This window comes from Berghia stephanieae, chromosome 2, assembly GCF_034508935.2.
Source record: "Berghia stephanieae isolate SIO BIC M18660-M18661 chromosome 2, UCSD_Bste_1.3, whole genome shotgun sequence".
NCBI classification, from domain to species: Eukaryota; Metazoa; Mollusca; class Gastropoda; order Nudibranchia; family Aeolidiidae; genus Berghia; species Berghia stephanieae.
In genome coordinates, this window is record NC_088361.1 from 41771096 (window position 1) to 41784337 (window position 13242).

Consider the following 13242-nt stretch of genomic DNA (forward strand, 5'->3'; position numbering starts at 1 on the left):
TAAATTAATGTTTTAAAATATATAATAATTAAAAAACACTAAACAAACTATATTATTCTAAAATAAAGGAAGAAAGAAAACTTAGCTTAAACTTCCTCTTAGAATCACTTTGTCGAAATTCGTGTAAATAATCTTGTCGTCAAGATATATAATATAAGAATATAATATAAGTATTTAGTAACTGTACAATTTTGTGTTGATCAAAATTAAATATAGAAGCAGAGATGCTGTCTAGTATTCTTCAATAACCCCCCTCCCCCCATCCCCCTCCCTTATTCTTGAGATATAAATATATAGTTTTGATATCATTACGTCATCTCAGTGTCGCTCTCTCTCTCTCTCTTTCTCTCTCTCTCTCTCTCTCTCTCTCTCTCTCTCTCTTCCATTGCACACACACACACAAACACACACACACACACATAATATTTACAAATTTTAACCTATATTATTATGGCAATCTAATATAAATAATATATGTATTTTGTGTTTACTTGAAAAAGGGCAAAGGCCGAAACGTCGTTGTTTGTTTATTAATGAGTCAGATTTACTCCCTTTATCTTTATCTCCATTTTCTAAACATATATTTGTCAGTATCAATACAAGAACCAAATGAACAAATGAAAAGAAACGATTAAGTATTGAGTAAAAACGAAATAATTTAAAATAGAGTCAAAACTTTTTGAGAAATAAAGTATCGACTTGGCAGCCAAAATAGAGCAGTATAATTAGGTGCCCCTAACGTAAACAACAAGAAGTTGCTAGTGATTTTCGTTAGGGACCGGAAAAATTTACGCACAATATAGGTCTCCCAATTTTGTAGTTTGAGTTGTAGGCAACACTTTCAGTATTGAAAATATGTTTACATAAAATCTAACAGTTGCAGAAATAATGATATAAGACTAAATTATTCTGAAAATCAGGCTCCGAATAATTCTCGTTTTGTTCACACCAGCGCAATAATTTGCTCTGGTCTAAAAATAGATAGACTGTAACTTTTGATAAATTTTACCTTTTGTTCCATAAATTATCCATATCTAGACATTATTTGCTGCATGATCGAGTATTTATGAATATGTGTTTCTTTTGCCACCTAACAGCCAAATTTTAAAGGTTATTTTTTTTCTATAATTTACATTGGAACTTGAGCTGTCAAGACAGGAACATGTGGTTTGCCATGTGCTTCTCGACCTTTGTTTACGTTTGGGGCACCTAATTTTACTGCTCTATATTCAAGTACTTATTAAGAATGGCTATCTTAGTAAGTACTAAGTAATGATATCGACCAACGCCCAACATGGTGCAAACTTCGAACAATTTTAGGCTGCAAAATTTCTTCAGAAGAAACAAAAACAAACAGAACCATGACGTCTATAAGCAGTTCTGGATGTAGTGGGGATAATGAAGTGCATGATAATTCTATTGCCTCCGATGTTTTAACAAATGTCATAATTGTCCTGAGGAAGATATTGAAGTTCTTGAATGCACGACAGCTGAATGCCTGCGCGAGGTATGATTATGAATGACATGATGATGACGATGATGATAATGATAATGATAATGATAATCAACAACAATATGAGTACCAATGTGAAATTGAATGTAAGCTTCAATTTTAATAAACGAAAACATAATGTGGGCTTTTCGGGTTTCCCCTTATCAACACAGTAGGAGGAGTGAAACACTAGAGACGAATGAGTATGAGTATAAACTCGCCCCCCCCCCCCCCCCTCCCACACACACACCCACTGTCCAGACATGAGACCGAGACATGAGCTTACTAGGCTATTTTCACCGTATGGTCTCCCTCGTGGATCTCCTACCTTGTCCTTGGTGGGCCCCACACTACTACTACTACTAGGCAGTTTAGTGAGCAGCAGCAGTGGCAGTCAAATTTTGACCCAACTCGCCCATAGGAAAGTTGTGACTGGAAATTGCCGTTCGCGTTTTGGGGGGTTCAATTAAAGATGCATAACTTCGTTATAAAGAGGAATATCGCAGATATTTTGGTATCATTATTTTCGTCTTTCAATTTCCTTTTAAATGGTGCCAATTAAGGAAAAATCCATTAATAATTCCAGAAGTTATATGAAGTTAAAATTTGGCAATTTTCAAATGCATTTATTTTTTTATTTACCGCGTGTGTTTTTAAAATTTAAACGCTTGTTTTTAGAATAACATCTAAACTTTATTCATGCCTAATTTCAGGGCTCTATATCGATGCGCAGACACCTTTTAACTCTGCGCCGAAATGCCTTGTTTAAATTATCTTCCCATCATGGCTGCCGGGCGATATCGATATTCATATCGATATTTTAAATTTAGTTATGTATTATGTTAAATTTAGTCCATAATATTTTCAGTACTATTATTTACTATGTTTTTATTTTGAATACATACTTTCCAACTTTATTTATAGGCATTTTATAGTTTTTGTTTTAAAAGTTTGTATAGAACAGTAAAGTTGCTGCCCCAAACGTAAACAATAACAAGTTGCTAGTGATTTCCGTTAGGGGCCGGAATAATTTACGCACAATATAGGTCTCCCAATTTTGTAGTTTGAGTTGTAGGCAATACATTTTCAGTATTGAAAATATGTTTACATAAAATCTAACAGTTGCGGAAATGATGATATAAGACTAAATTATTCTGAAAATCAGGCTCCGAATAATTCTCGTTTTGTTCACACCAGCGCAATAATTTGCTCTGGTCTAAAAATAGATAGACTGTAAATTTTGATAAATTATACCTTTTGTTCCATAAAATCTCCATATCTAGACATTATTTGATGCATGATCGAGTATTTATGAATATGTGTTTCTTTTGCCACCTAACAGCCAAATTTTAAAGGTTATTTTTTTCTATAATTTACATTGGAACGTGAGCTGTCAAGACAGGAACATGTGGTTTGCCATGTGCTTCTAGACCTTTGTTTACGTTTGGGGCACCTTACTTTACTGCTCTATATATCTTCTCTTTGTGAAATCCGATATTAATAATATCGATATTTTAAAAATACCAATTGCTTTAATTTAATTTAATTTTACTTTGCCATCAAGTCATCAAGTTTCTTTCCCATATGTTTAGATATGTTTATCATTTGTATCCATATTCTAAAGGCCTTAGCCTTAATAATTATCATGGTAAGAAGTTATATTAGTTTTGACACCCCCATACATTGAGAGAGAAGGGGGGGGGGATAAAATTATATTAATTGTCAGTTCAAATCATGTAATAGCAATAAACCCAAAGTGTTTAGCAGAATTTTTTAAAGTATTAAAAGCCAGAACTTCCCTTCTAATTATAATAGGGAATCTGTTTCAATTTATTTGAACTTTTTCAATCTACCATTTTATTTATATGCAATTAAATTGCCATAGGTAAAACTAAACTCATTATGTCATTACACAACATGTTTATATCTTTTCATTTAAATAGTCTCAAACCCTTTTTTATTCTCTCTATGTATTAATTAAAAGAGGGTAATTATTTGCAATTGTTTCAGTGAGATATTGGGGATAAATCCAAAAGTGATAGAGCAAATTGTTTCTTACATGTAGCCGAGTTTTTGATTATGTAACATTTGCGACATATTATGTAATAATGTGTTAATTTGAAATGTTTATCTTCCTCTTTATTAATGTAAATGCATTGTCCTCGATAAGACAAACATTTTGGTATACAATATATGATAAGAACTCCATATTGACTGTTTTAACCATTTTTTATTAACATCACGCGATTTCGGTCACAACTTTGCAATGGTAATTTTGGGGTAAAAATCGGTCTGAAATTTCAGACTTTGAACTGCCTTAACTACATTTCTAATCAAGATAGAAACAAAATTCAAACTGTTTTGTAATCTGTGTTGCCAGCTCTTTCATATGACATTTGTTTCAAGTGTGTGAGGTGCATTTAGAATTTCTATTAAACTCCCTACTACTACTACTACTACTACTACTACTACTACTACTATTGCTACTACTACTATGTTCTTATGATTTCATGCCCAATATTCAGATTCATCAATGGCGAAACCTAGCCAAATACTACTGACGAGGACATTCAGTTTGCGGGTGTGCCATACACTGCATAGGTAGAATGCAGTGGCCACGGTTTTTGAAGTGTTCATCTTCAGGTACCACTTGTCGAAGTAGGATTTGAGTCTGGTGACGTGCCCTGGGGCCCAGATGCATGACCATATATCGGGATATACGCCATCTATCCCTGTTGCTTTGCCGTTTTTATCATCACTAATAGCTGCACCCACTTCTCGGGGACTGAACGGGGATGTCCAGTCCGACTCCTCCGCAGTCAGCGAGTCCAAAATCGTATGGTACGCCTTGTGGACACCACGCTCAAAAGCGAGATTAGGGACCCATTTGCTACGGTTCTTTATATTCTTGGCAATTGTGTCTGCCTCACATTCCGGTGCAGCCTTCGTGTAGTTCCAGTCCGGATCCAATTTCTTTATCAGACGCCAAGCGTGGAGGCTAGAGTGTGTAAAGTCGAGACTTTCCACGGTCTCCTGTCACCGTTGCTTCCTTCCTTCTGCCAGAGACTGAAGTAGTCTATCGGCTACATCCTTGGACTGGGTCTGCTGGTAGTCCTTGTACAGCTTTTCCGACTCTTCTGTCCAGCAAGGGGCGTAGAATTTCCATTTGTCCCGTGGAATAGAGCGTTGAGTGCTTTTAACCTGTTAAATCTGGTTATATTCTCGGACTTGGGATGAATGGCAGGGCAAACCTGCTCGATATAGGAACTGAATTCCTCCCAGTTAGCCTTCCTGAAGTTCCATTTGCAAAGTGGGAGAGACTGTACCCTCTATTGTCACCCCTGCTGTGACAAGAACTGGCCTATGCTGGCTATGCGGAAAGTCCCAGAGGACTGTTCGCTTCACCTGCAGCGGTTCGCCGTTCGCGCCCTTCGTGACGAGGGTGAGGTCAGGAGTGTACTCCTTATGGTGGTTACCGGTTACCCCTGAAGGTACCCTTGGCTGTAGGATCGTACACTAGGTGTAGATCGTTATAGTCCATCCATGAGTGGAGTTGCCTTCCTGCCTTGTTGCAGTCTTGGTAGCCCCATTCGTGATGGTGGCTATTGAAGTCTCCCAGACAGATGGAAGGATGTCTAACCACCTGTACTGGTGGTGTAGTCCAAGTCGCTCTAGGTGGTTTGTAGATATTATGCAAACACAGTCCACTTACTTCCAATGACTCTTTGAGCCTCGAAGTGTCCTCTCGTTGGACCACCGTATAGCCTGAGATCTGGAATCGAGAAGATTGCGCGCCTGAGTAAAGGTGGGTCTCCTGTAATAGGAGAATATCAACGCTATGGGCGGCCAGTAGCTTTGACAAAAGCTAATTTTTTACCATACTCTGGCTCTCGATATTGAGGGATAGTATATGCGCCAGGTCGCTATTCCCGATATCGCATTTTCCAGTTGAAGGTGTGTTGGGACGTTTGCTTATTTCTCGACCGTGCCGACGACCAATTGTAGTTCGCAGAGAGCCCACCAAGAACCAAGGAGGTGTATACCTTTGTCTACCTTGGAAGTGTGGTGAACAAGCTTGATGGTACAGACAGAGACATCACAGCAAAGATAGGAAAAGCAAGAACTGTCTTTGTTATGCTGAGATATATCTGGGCATCCAAGAGTAGCATGAAAACCAAGCTTCGCATCTTTAATTGATTGATTGAAATAACGGAATTGTCTTTGTCATCTTGTTTTTGTTTAGTACTTGATTGCTACCATTAAATCTTTTTTTTACTTTACTTTCATCTTCCTTTTTACTGTCACTGAACTGACTTACATGTAAATTATCGTAAAAGAGATAAAAACCCTGAAAACAAAATTTGATGCGGAACACCATTTGATGGTATATGAATTAATATTTTTCTTTTAATATCAATACCTTTCTACTCGTGTAACACACACAATATTTTAAATAATTATTTTCATGTCCATTGTAGTTTTTTTTTGTTTTTGTTTAAACCAAATAATATTTACATTTTACCAGAGTCTGTCGTGCATGGAGGGATCAAGTGAAATGGGAGAAAAGCAGTAGAAAACAACTAAGATGGAATTATTTCACATTTGAAGACACTTGTGACAGCAACATGTGGAAGAACACAGTTCAGTCATTTATAGAGGTAACTGCTCTGGTCAATAATTTTCTTTTGATTTAAACTGTTGGAGAAACTTTTTATCTATTAAGATCATTCCTAATATACTTGGGGGGGGGGGGGGGGGGGGGTCCCAATAGCTCAGTTAGTAGAGCACTTGCTTCACTGCAAAGGGACTGAGATCGATCCCGGGTACAGACGAGATTTTTTTCTGACCCCCTGTCTACCCAGCAGTGATTGGGTTGCTGGGTCTGTTAGATATCTGGTGAAAAGTTCGTGCGATTGACTAGCATCCTATCAAAAGGATAGCAAGCAATTGCTATTTTCCATTTCACAGTAAAGAAACCGAAAAAACTCCAGTTCCATGGGCCTTAAGGCTCTGAAGTCTACCACTGATATAATTGTAAACTTTAGGCAATGGCCTCTGGACAGATCGTTTCTAATCTCCATCTAATTTCTTTGTTCTGAATTTATTTACTATATTTTTATTGAATCAATTAATAATTTAGTTAATAAATTTATTTTGTACTCCAACTGATGTGAGATTTTATTATTATGCAATTTTTAATAAACTGTCAGCATTTCACAACAAAATTGTTTGTTTTCTGGTTTTGATCAAAATATTTGTTATAGGAAAAAAAAAGCCAAATGTTGAGCATATTTTTTATGGTAAATATGAAAAAATAAATCTTTATCCATTACTGAAGGACATTTTTCCTTTAGGGTCTATGCCAAGGGGAGAACGGAATAATCCAGGTGTTAGCATCAGTGCAGTTTTGCAAAATGAGCTAGAGTGAGGTGACTTGTTCAAGGTCACACAGTGTGGTGTGAAGGAATCAAACTTGGTACCCTATGGGTATGAAGCAAAGATCATATATATTTGCTTCGTTGTTCCCAATGGATATCTTTTCAAAGCTTTGATTTTATTCATGACGCCAAGTCATTCACCAAAAGACTTAAATTACATATTTATACTGATAGCAGCATTTCCCCGCTCCTGGTTGTAGTTATATAAAAACACATATTTGACGCGAAAACTATGATCTTAATTTTTTTTATATCCCTCTTAATAAACAGGATTCACCATTTGATCCAACATGCATTCTGATATTCTGCTCAGCCACCCTGTGGGGTCAGGTTGTGGAACAAAGGCGAGGGAAAAAGAGAAAGAAACAGAACGCAGCATTTCCTAAAGATCTTATCCTTCCGTCTATTCCATCCAAATGTGTCTTTCAGCTCATAGTCACAGATGGTATAATTGGTAAGGTTCTTTCTCAAAATTCAGGGTTTTCACAATATGAGGCTGTGCCAAAAGGTCAGTATCGCAACATTCCGGACCAAAAAACAACAATACTAATTTATGTTGAAACATTGGGATCCTGATAACTCAGGTGGCAGAGCCTTCGTTTCACATGCAAAGGGACTGAAGTCGAGATTTTTTCTGATCCTTCTGTCCCCTTATCAGTGACTGGATAGCTGGGTCTGTTAGATCTGGTGGGAAATGCCTTGCAAAGGACTAGCATCCTATAGAAACTGGGATAAACTCCGGCTCCATGGGCCGACTTTTTTGAAAAGTGGAAAGACTTAGTCTTCATCAGTTTCTCCACCAAAAAAAATAAAATATTGATTCATCAACTGACTGGTAGTAGCTCTTACACATTCATGCTTCAATTGATAAAAGACTGTTATAATAGGAGTATAAATCTTATAAATCGGATGGAGTTACAGTCAAGGATCCAGTACATCAAAAGAGGATTGAATTGCAAAGATGACCATCTGCCTAAGTTTATTGGTTGACCACATGTGAGGAGTGATTGGATTTTGAAATTGTGCCATAAAGATTGTTATGTAAAATATTTGTTTTAATTCCTTTTCCCTCTTCATATTTGATAAGCTTATTTTGCCAGCAACCAAAACAATAGACAGATGGTTGTTCTGAGAATAATTAAAGGGAATCAACCGCTTATTGTCATTATGTCAGGTGGTCACTGTTAGCAGGTTTTTGCTTAGTCAGTCTTGACTGTATAGTATATCATCGGTTATATTTTTTGTTTATAATTCATAGTCCTAAAGCCTGCACAGGCAGGCTGTGAATGATGGCATATGTGAACATCACATGATTGTTAAGATATCATTTTTACACAAAAGGAAAAAGTGATGGCATATATTTGACCCCTTGACCTGAAGTGGTTTTATGTCCCAATTTAGAGACATCTCTAGAAGGATCTCACTGATAACTGGTATTAGGGGGGAACCTTCCCCCTTGAGAACCAGCATAAGTACTGAGACAAGTGCCAGCGGGGCGGTGGGGAGGGGGGGGGGGGAGAGAGAGAGAGAGAGAGAGAGAGAGAGAGAGAGAGAGAGAGAGAGAGAGAGAGAGAGACTATTATTAAAAATTGACGATCATCAATTAGTTACTCTTTTGTATATCCTTCCTTGTCAGGTACAGACTGTGTAGAAAACAAAACAAAAGAGCTGGAAGATTTCTCTTGTGCTGTTTCCCTTCTCATTTTGGGCCATTTTCCCGGAGTTGAATTTTCTTCATTTTCTCTATCACATGTGGATTGGGCTGACTTGGCCCAATTCTGGAGCAGTGCCTCTACTAAGAAACCAGCATGTATGAAACGTCTGATGAATAAAGATGTAATCAAATTATTTTTTCATTTACTTACATTATTAAAAGTTTTATATCAGTCATATTTTTTAACAAAATGAAGAGGTGTCTATGAGAGCCAATAATATAAGATAGAAGTGATGAAAATAATTTTTACTACTTAAAAAAACAAAGCAGAACAAATGATGTTTTTACCTTTACCTTCAATTACCAAAATAACTTTATATACACCAGTTCAGTGATGACAATCTTTGGTCAATCTATGGAATTCTGGGATTCTGAGATTTTCTCAGAAATTTTCAGCTGATTTTGCTGTAAATATTTTCCTCTGATAAAAGCTCAGTTCGTTAAGTAGTGGAACAGCCACCATAATGTCTTGTGTCATATTTTGACATATGTCCTCATTCACATGAGGGAGGGGAGGGGAGGGGGTGGGAATTGGGTATAGATAAAAAAAAATGTATCTGTAGCATGATAGTAAAGCTGGTGAGCTTATAAGTTTTATGCACGGTTTAAAAAATTCAATACACCTTCTTATTAAAAAAGGTCAATTCATAAACTACTCTGACAGAGTTCTCTCTCTCTCTCTCTCTCTCTCTCTCTCTCTCTCTCTGTCTCTCTCTCTCTCTTTCTCTCTCTCTCTCTCTCTCTCTCTCTCTCTCTCTCTCTCTCTCTCTCTCTCTCTCTCTCTCTCTCTGTGTGTGTGTGATACAACAACCAATATAGTTGAAATTTGGCATCGAGATTTTCTTAGATATGACGTCATAGCATCTCAAATTTTTATTTCTAGGTTGCTTATTAATGAAAAGGAGAGGGAGACTTAATTCTGAAACACACCCCGTACTTTACTCTTTTCCCCTTTTTAGATAGACTATGTTTACCAGTTTATTATAGTCTAATGAGTCTAATTTTAAACTGCATAACCACCAGGTTGCAGTAAGAAAGATATTGCAGCCTGTTTTGTAAAGTAAAAAGAAGTACATTCTGCCTTTTTGACCAAATGTTAATCATAACCACTGATGTAGGTGGTATAGGTAATTTTGTAGGCCTTTAGGTTTAAGGGAAGGGCAGGGCAATTCATTAAAAAAATTTACAAAAAGTAAGTTTTATCTCTAATGTTAAGTATAAATGTACATTACTAGTAGTAGCAATGACTATGAAAAATGTTTTTTTCTCTTTTTGAGGAAAATTTTTGTCTAAAATCAAAGCCACTGAGTAAAAATGTTTTTGAATTTTGAAAATCCATTCATAAATAAACAAGTTATGCAGTTTCAAAGGTGTCATTTATTTGGATGACCCGCAAAGAGGAAAAAAACGCGAAAATATGGGACGCTTTTTCGGCATTTTTTTTTTACTTTTGGTTGTATCTTGCGTAATAAGTGTGAAACTTGAAGAGCAAATTAGGATGGTGTTTTGTAAAATACGGGAAAAGTACTCGTCATATTCATATGAAATTTTACAACCAAAAAGAAGAAATGTTCATGTATTACCTTGTCAGCGACAAAACCTCCACGCCCGGTAGTTTTAGAAATATTTTACTCCAAAGAGTAAAAATCTATTTTTAACGGTCTTCTGGTAATCGCACGAGTTTTGTCGCTTGACATATTCTAAAATGACCTTTTTTCTAACTGTGTGCCAACTTTCAGTCATATTCATCAATAAACAGCGTCGTAATTAATTTTTTAAAATAGCATATACGAAACGGCTTCGTCCCATATTTTGACGCGAATTCTGGCACTCCGTAAGCGAAAAAGAGGCCCAAAGATTTGTGCGGGATAGTCATTGCTACTAGTAGTAATATGTTACTAATATCAAGTAAAAATGTTATTTTTGATTTAATTTGATTTAAATTCATGGACTGATACATTTTCCTCCATTTTGTCTCATTGCCATTATCATCACTGACAGTTCCGAACTGAAATCTGTATGCCTGTAGACCATAGCCTATGAATAAACTATGGCATTTTTCAGTTAAATCGCGGAAAGTTATTTTTTTTTCTAATTATCAATTTGAACAGGTTAAAATGTTTAATTTGTTCTGCCCCATGGGTGGAATAGACCAGGAGGTGTGCTATGCTCTCTTCAAATTGTTTGGATGGCCTTTAGTTTCTGGTGGCTTGGTTAATGAAAGATCTCTTCGTGATTCCAAAGGTGAATTTCACAGGTAAGATATCTTATGTTTCAATTGTTTATAGCAATTTCCTCAATAGTTTTATTCAAAATAAGACTCTCAGTTTCTATTATATGTCAAGAGCAATGAAATGAGCCTGAAAAGATTATTGCAGGTTTTATCAAAACGAAATAGTTTCATTCAAAGTAAAATGCACAGCATATCTCTGTCACGAGAAATGAGTCTACAAGTTTATTGCAGATTTTACTAAGAACAAAATGTATAAATTCTTGGGATTAAAATTTCATCAAGTCAATAATAAAATGATAATAATGATGATGATGATGATGATAATAAAATTGACAATTTGCACGTTACCACACTGATAATATCAATATCAAAAGTGAAAAAAATAAATCTATCAAATTATGCAATTTAATGAGATCAATTAAAAAAAAATAGGTTCTTTTTAATCCTCAGTACTCATCACTCCTGCATAATATCTGCACTGGCATTGTGCGGTGACGTTCAAGTGGCTTCCATATTACTCAGAAGCCACATTCAATTGGAGGATGAAGTGAAGCGCGTCATCAGAGGATTGATAGATTACAATTTTCCATATGAAAATAGTTTTGCCCTCATGTATGCTTGTGTAGGCAGGGGACAGCATTTATACAACAAAGAAAATGTTGAAGCAGATATTTTCAGAAAGTATTTCCCCAAAACACCTTTACTAGGCTTTTTCGGTAATGGGGAGATAGGTTGCACATTTCCTCAACCGGGTCTGATGCCTGCGACTAAATCACCTAAACCAGACCCAAAGGTTGTCAGAGGAGCGGAGGAACTTACACCAGTGCAATTAAAAAGACATATAGCTGACATGAGAGTCAAGTTGGATGAATACAGGAATACACATGTACCAAAAATTATTCACTCATACACAACTTGTATTTGCCTTATTTCCTTGCCATAAAATAATTTATGTTATGTGTCATAAAATCCTTTTTCATACGTGGAGACTGAAATAAAAAAAAAGTTGAATTGAAATAAGGTTAGACAAAGGCTTAGATTTTTAATAAAAAAATAATTTTTAAACCTATTTATTTATTTATGTTTTGAATTTCAGAATATTATCAAAGTTTTATTCATATTATGATATTCATAAAATCCTTTTTCATACGTGGAGACTGAAATAAAAAAAAAGTTGAATTGAAATAGGGTTAGACAAAGGCTTAGATTTAAAAAAAAAAAAAAAATTTTTAAACCTATTTATTTATTTATGTTTTGAATTTCAGAATATTATCAATGTTTTATTCATATTATGATATTCATAAAATCCTTTTTCATACGTGGAGACTGAAATAAAAAAAAAAAAAAGTTGAATTGAAATAAAGTTAGACAAGGACTTAGATTTTTAAAAAAATTATATATTTTAAAAATCTATTTATCTATTTATGTTTTTAATTTCAGAATTTTATCAAAGTTTTGTTCATATTATGATATTTATGTGTTTATTGCCTGTGACAAGAACTACATTTCATACCCGGGTCTCTCTCTAAAATAATGTTGAGGAGGATTAGGGGAATGGATATACAATATAGTTCACTTAAAATCATCACCTCGAGACTCTACAAAATTTGTTGATTTTACTAAAATATCAGGGAAACAATGTTTGGGGCACAAAATTGTGTTTGTGCATTCAGTAGATTTTATCTCCTATTGATAAAGACAATTTGTATGACTGTCTTTGCCTGTTTGTGCATTCAGTAGATTTTATCCCCTATTGATATAGACAATTTGTACTGTCTTTGCCTGTTTGAGCTACAGTAGATTTTATCTCCTATTGATAAAGATAATTTTTATGACTGTCTTTGCCTGTTTGTGCTACAGTAGATTTTATCTCCTATTGATAAAGACAATTTGTACTGTCTTTGCCTCGTCTGTTTTGTAGATTGCATTTGTTATTACTCATTTTCATATTTAGATATGATTATGTATAATAACATTTCATATATAACTATTTTGTATCAACTTTCCTTGTTCAGTATTTTTTGGGGGTTGGGACCGTACTGAAATAAAAAAAAAAAAGTTGAATTGAAATAAGGTTAGACAAAGGCTTAGATTAAAAAAAAAAATTATATATTTTTAAAACCTATTTATTTATTTATATTTTGAATTTCAGAATATTATCAAAGTTTTGTTCATGTTATGATATTCATAAAATCCTTTTTCATACATGATGGAGACTGAAATAGAAAAAAAAATAGTTGAAATGACATCAGGTTCGACAAAGACTTAGAATTTTTGAACAAAATTATATAGTTTTAAAACCTATTTATTTATTTATGTTTTGAATTTCAGAATTTTATCAAAGTTTTGTTCATATTATTATCTT

At 35.0% G+C, this 13242-nt stretch overlaps 1 protein-coding gene across 1 annotated transcript; it reads left to right on the forward strand.

Moving 5' to 3' along the window:
• The first annotated feature begins 1283 nt into the window (after positions 1–1283).
• Positions 1284–13236, forward strand: LOC144964900 (F-box only protein 22-like). Its single transcript, XM_078899636.1, has 6 exons — positions 1284–1507; positions 6018–6150; positions 7201–7384; positions 8567–8766; positions 10756–10901; positions 11328–13236. The coding sequence occupies exons 1-6, from the start codon at positions 1362–1364 to the stop codon at positions 11818–11820; spliced, it is 1302 nt and encodes a 433-aa protein (XP_078755762.1). The 5' UTR covers positions 1284–1361; the 3' UTR covers positions 11821–13236.
• The last annotated feature ends 6 nt before the right edge of the window (positions 13237–13242 follow it).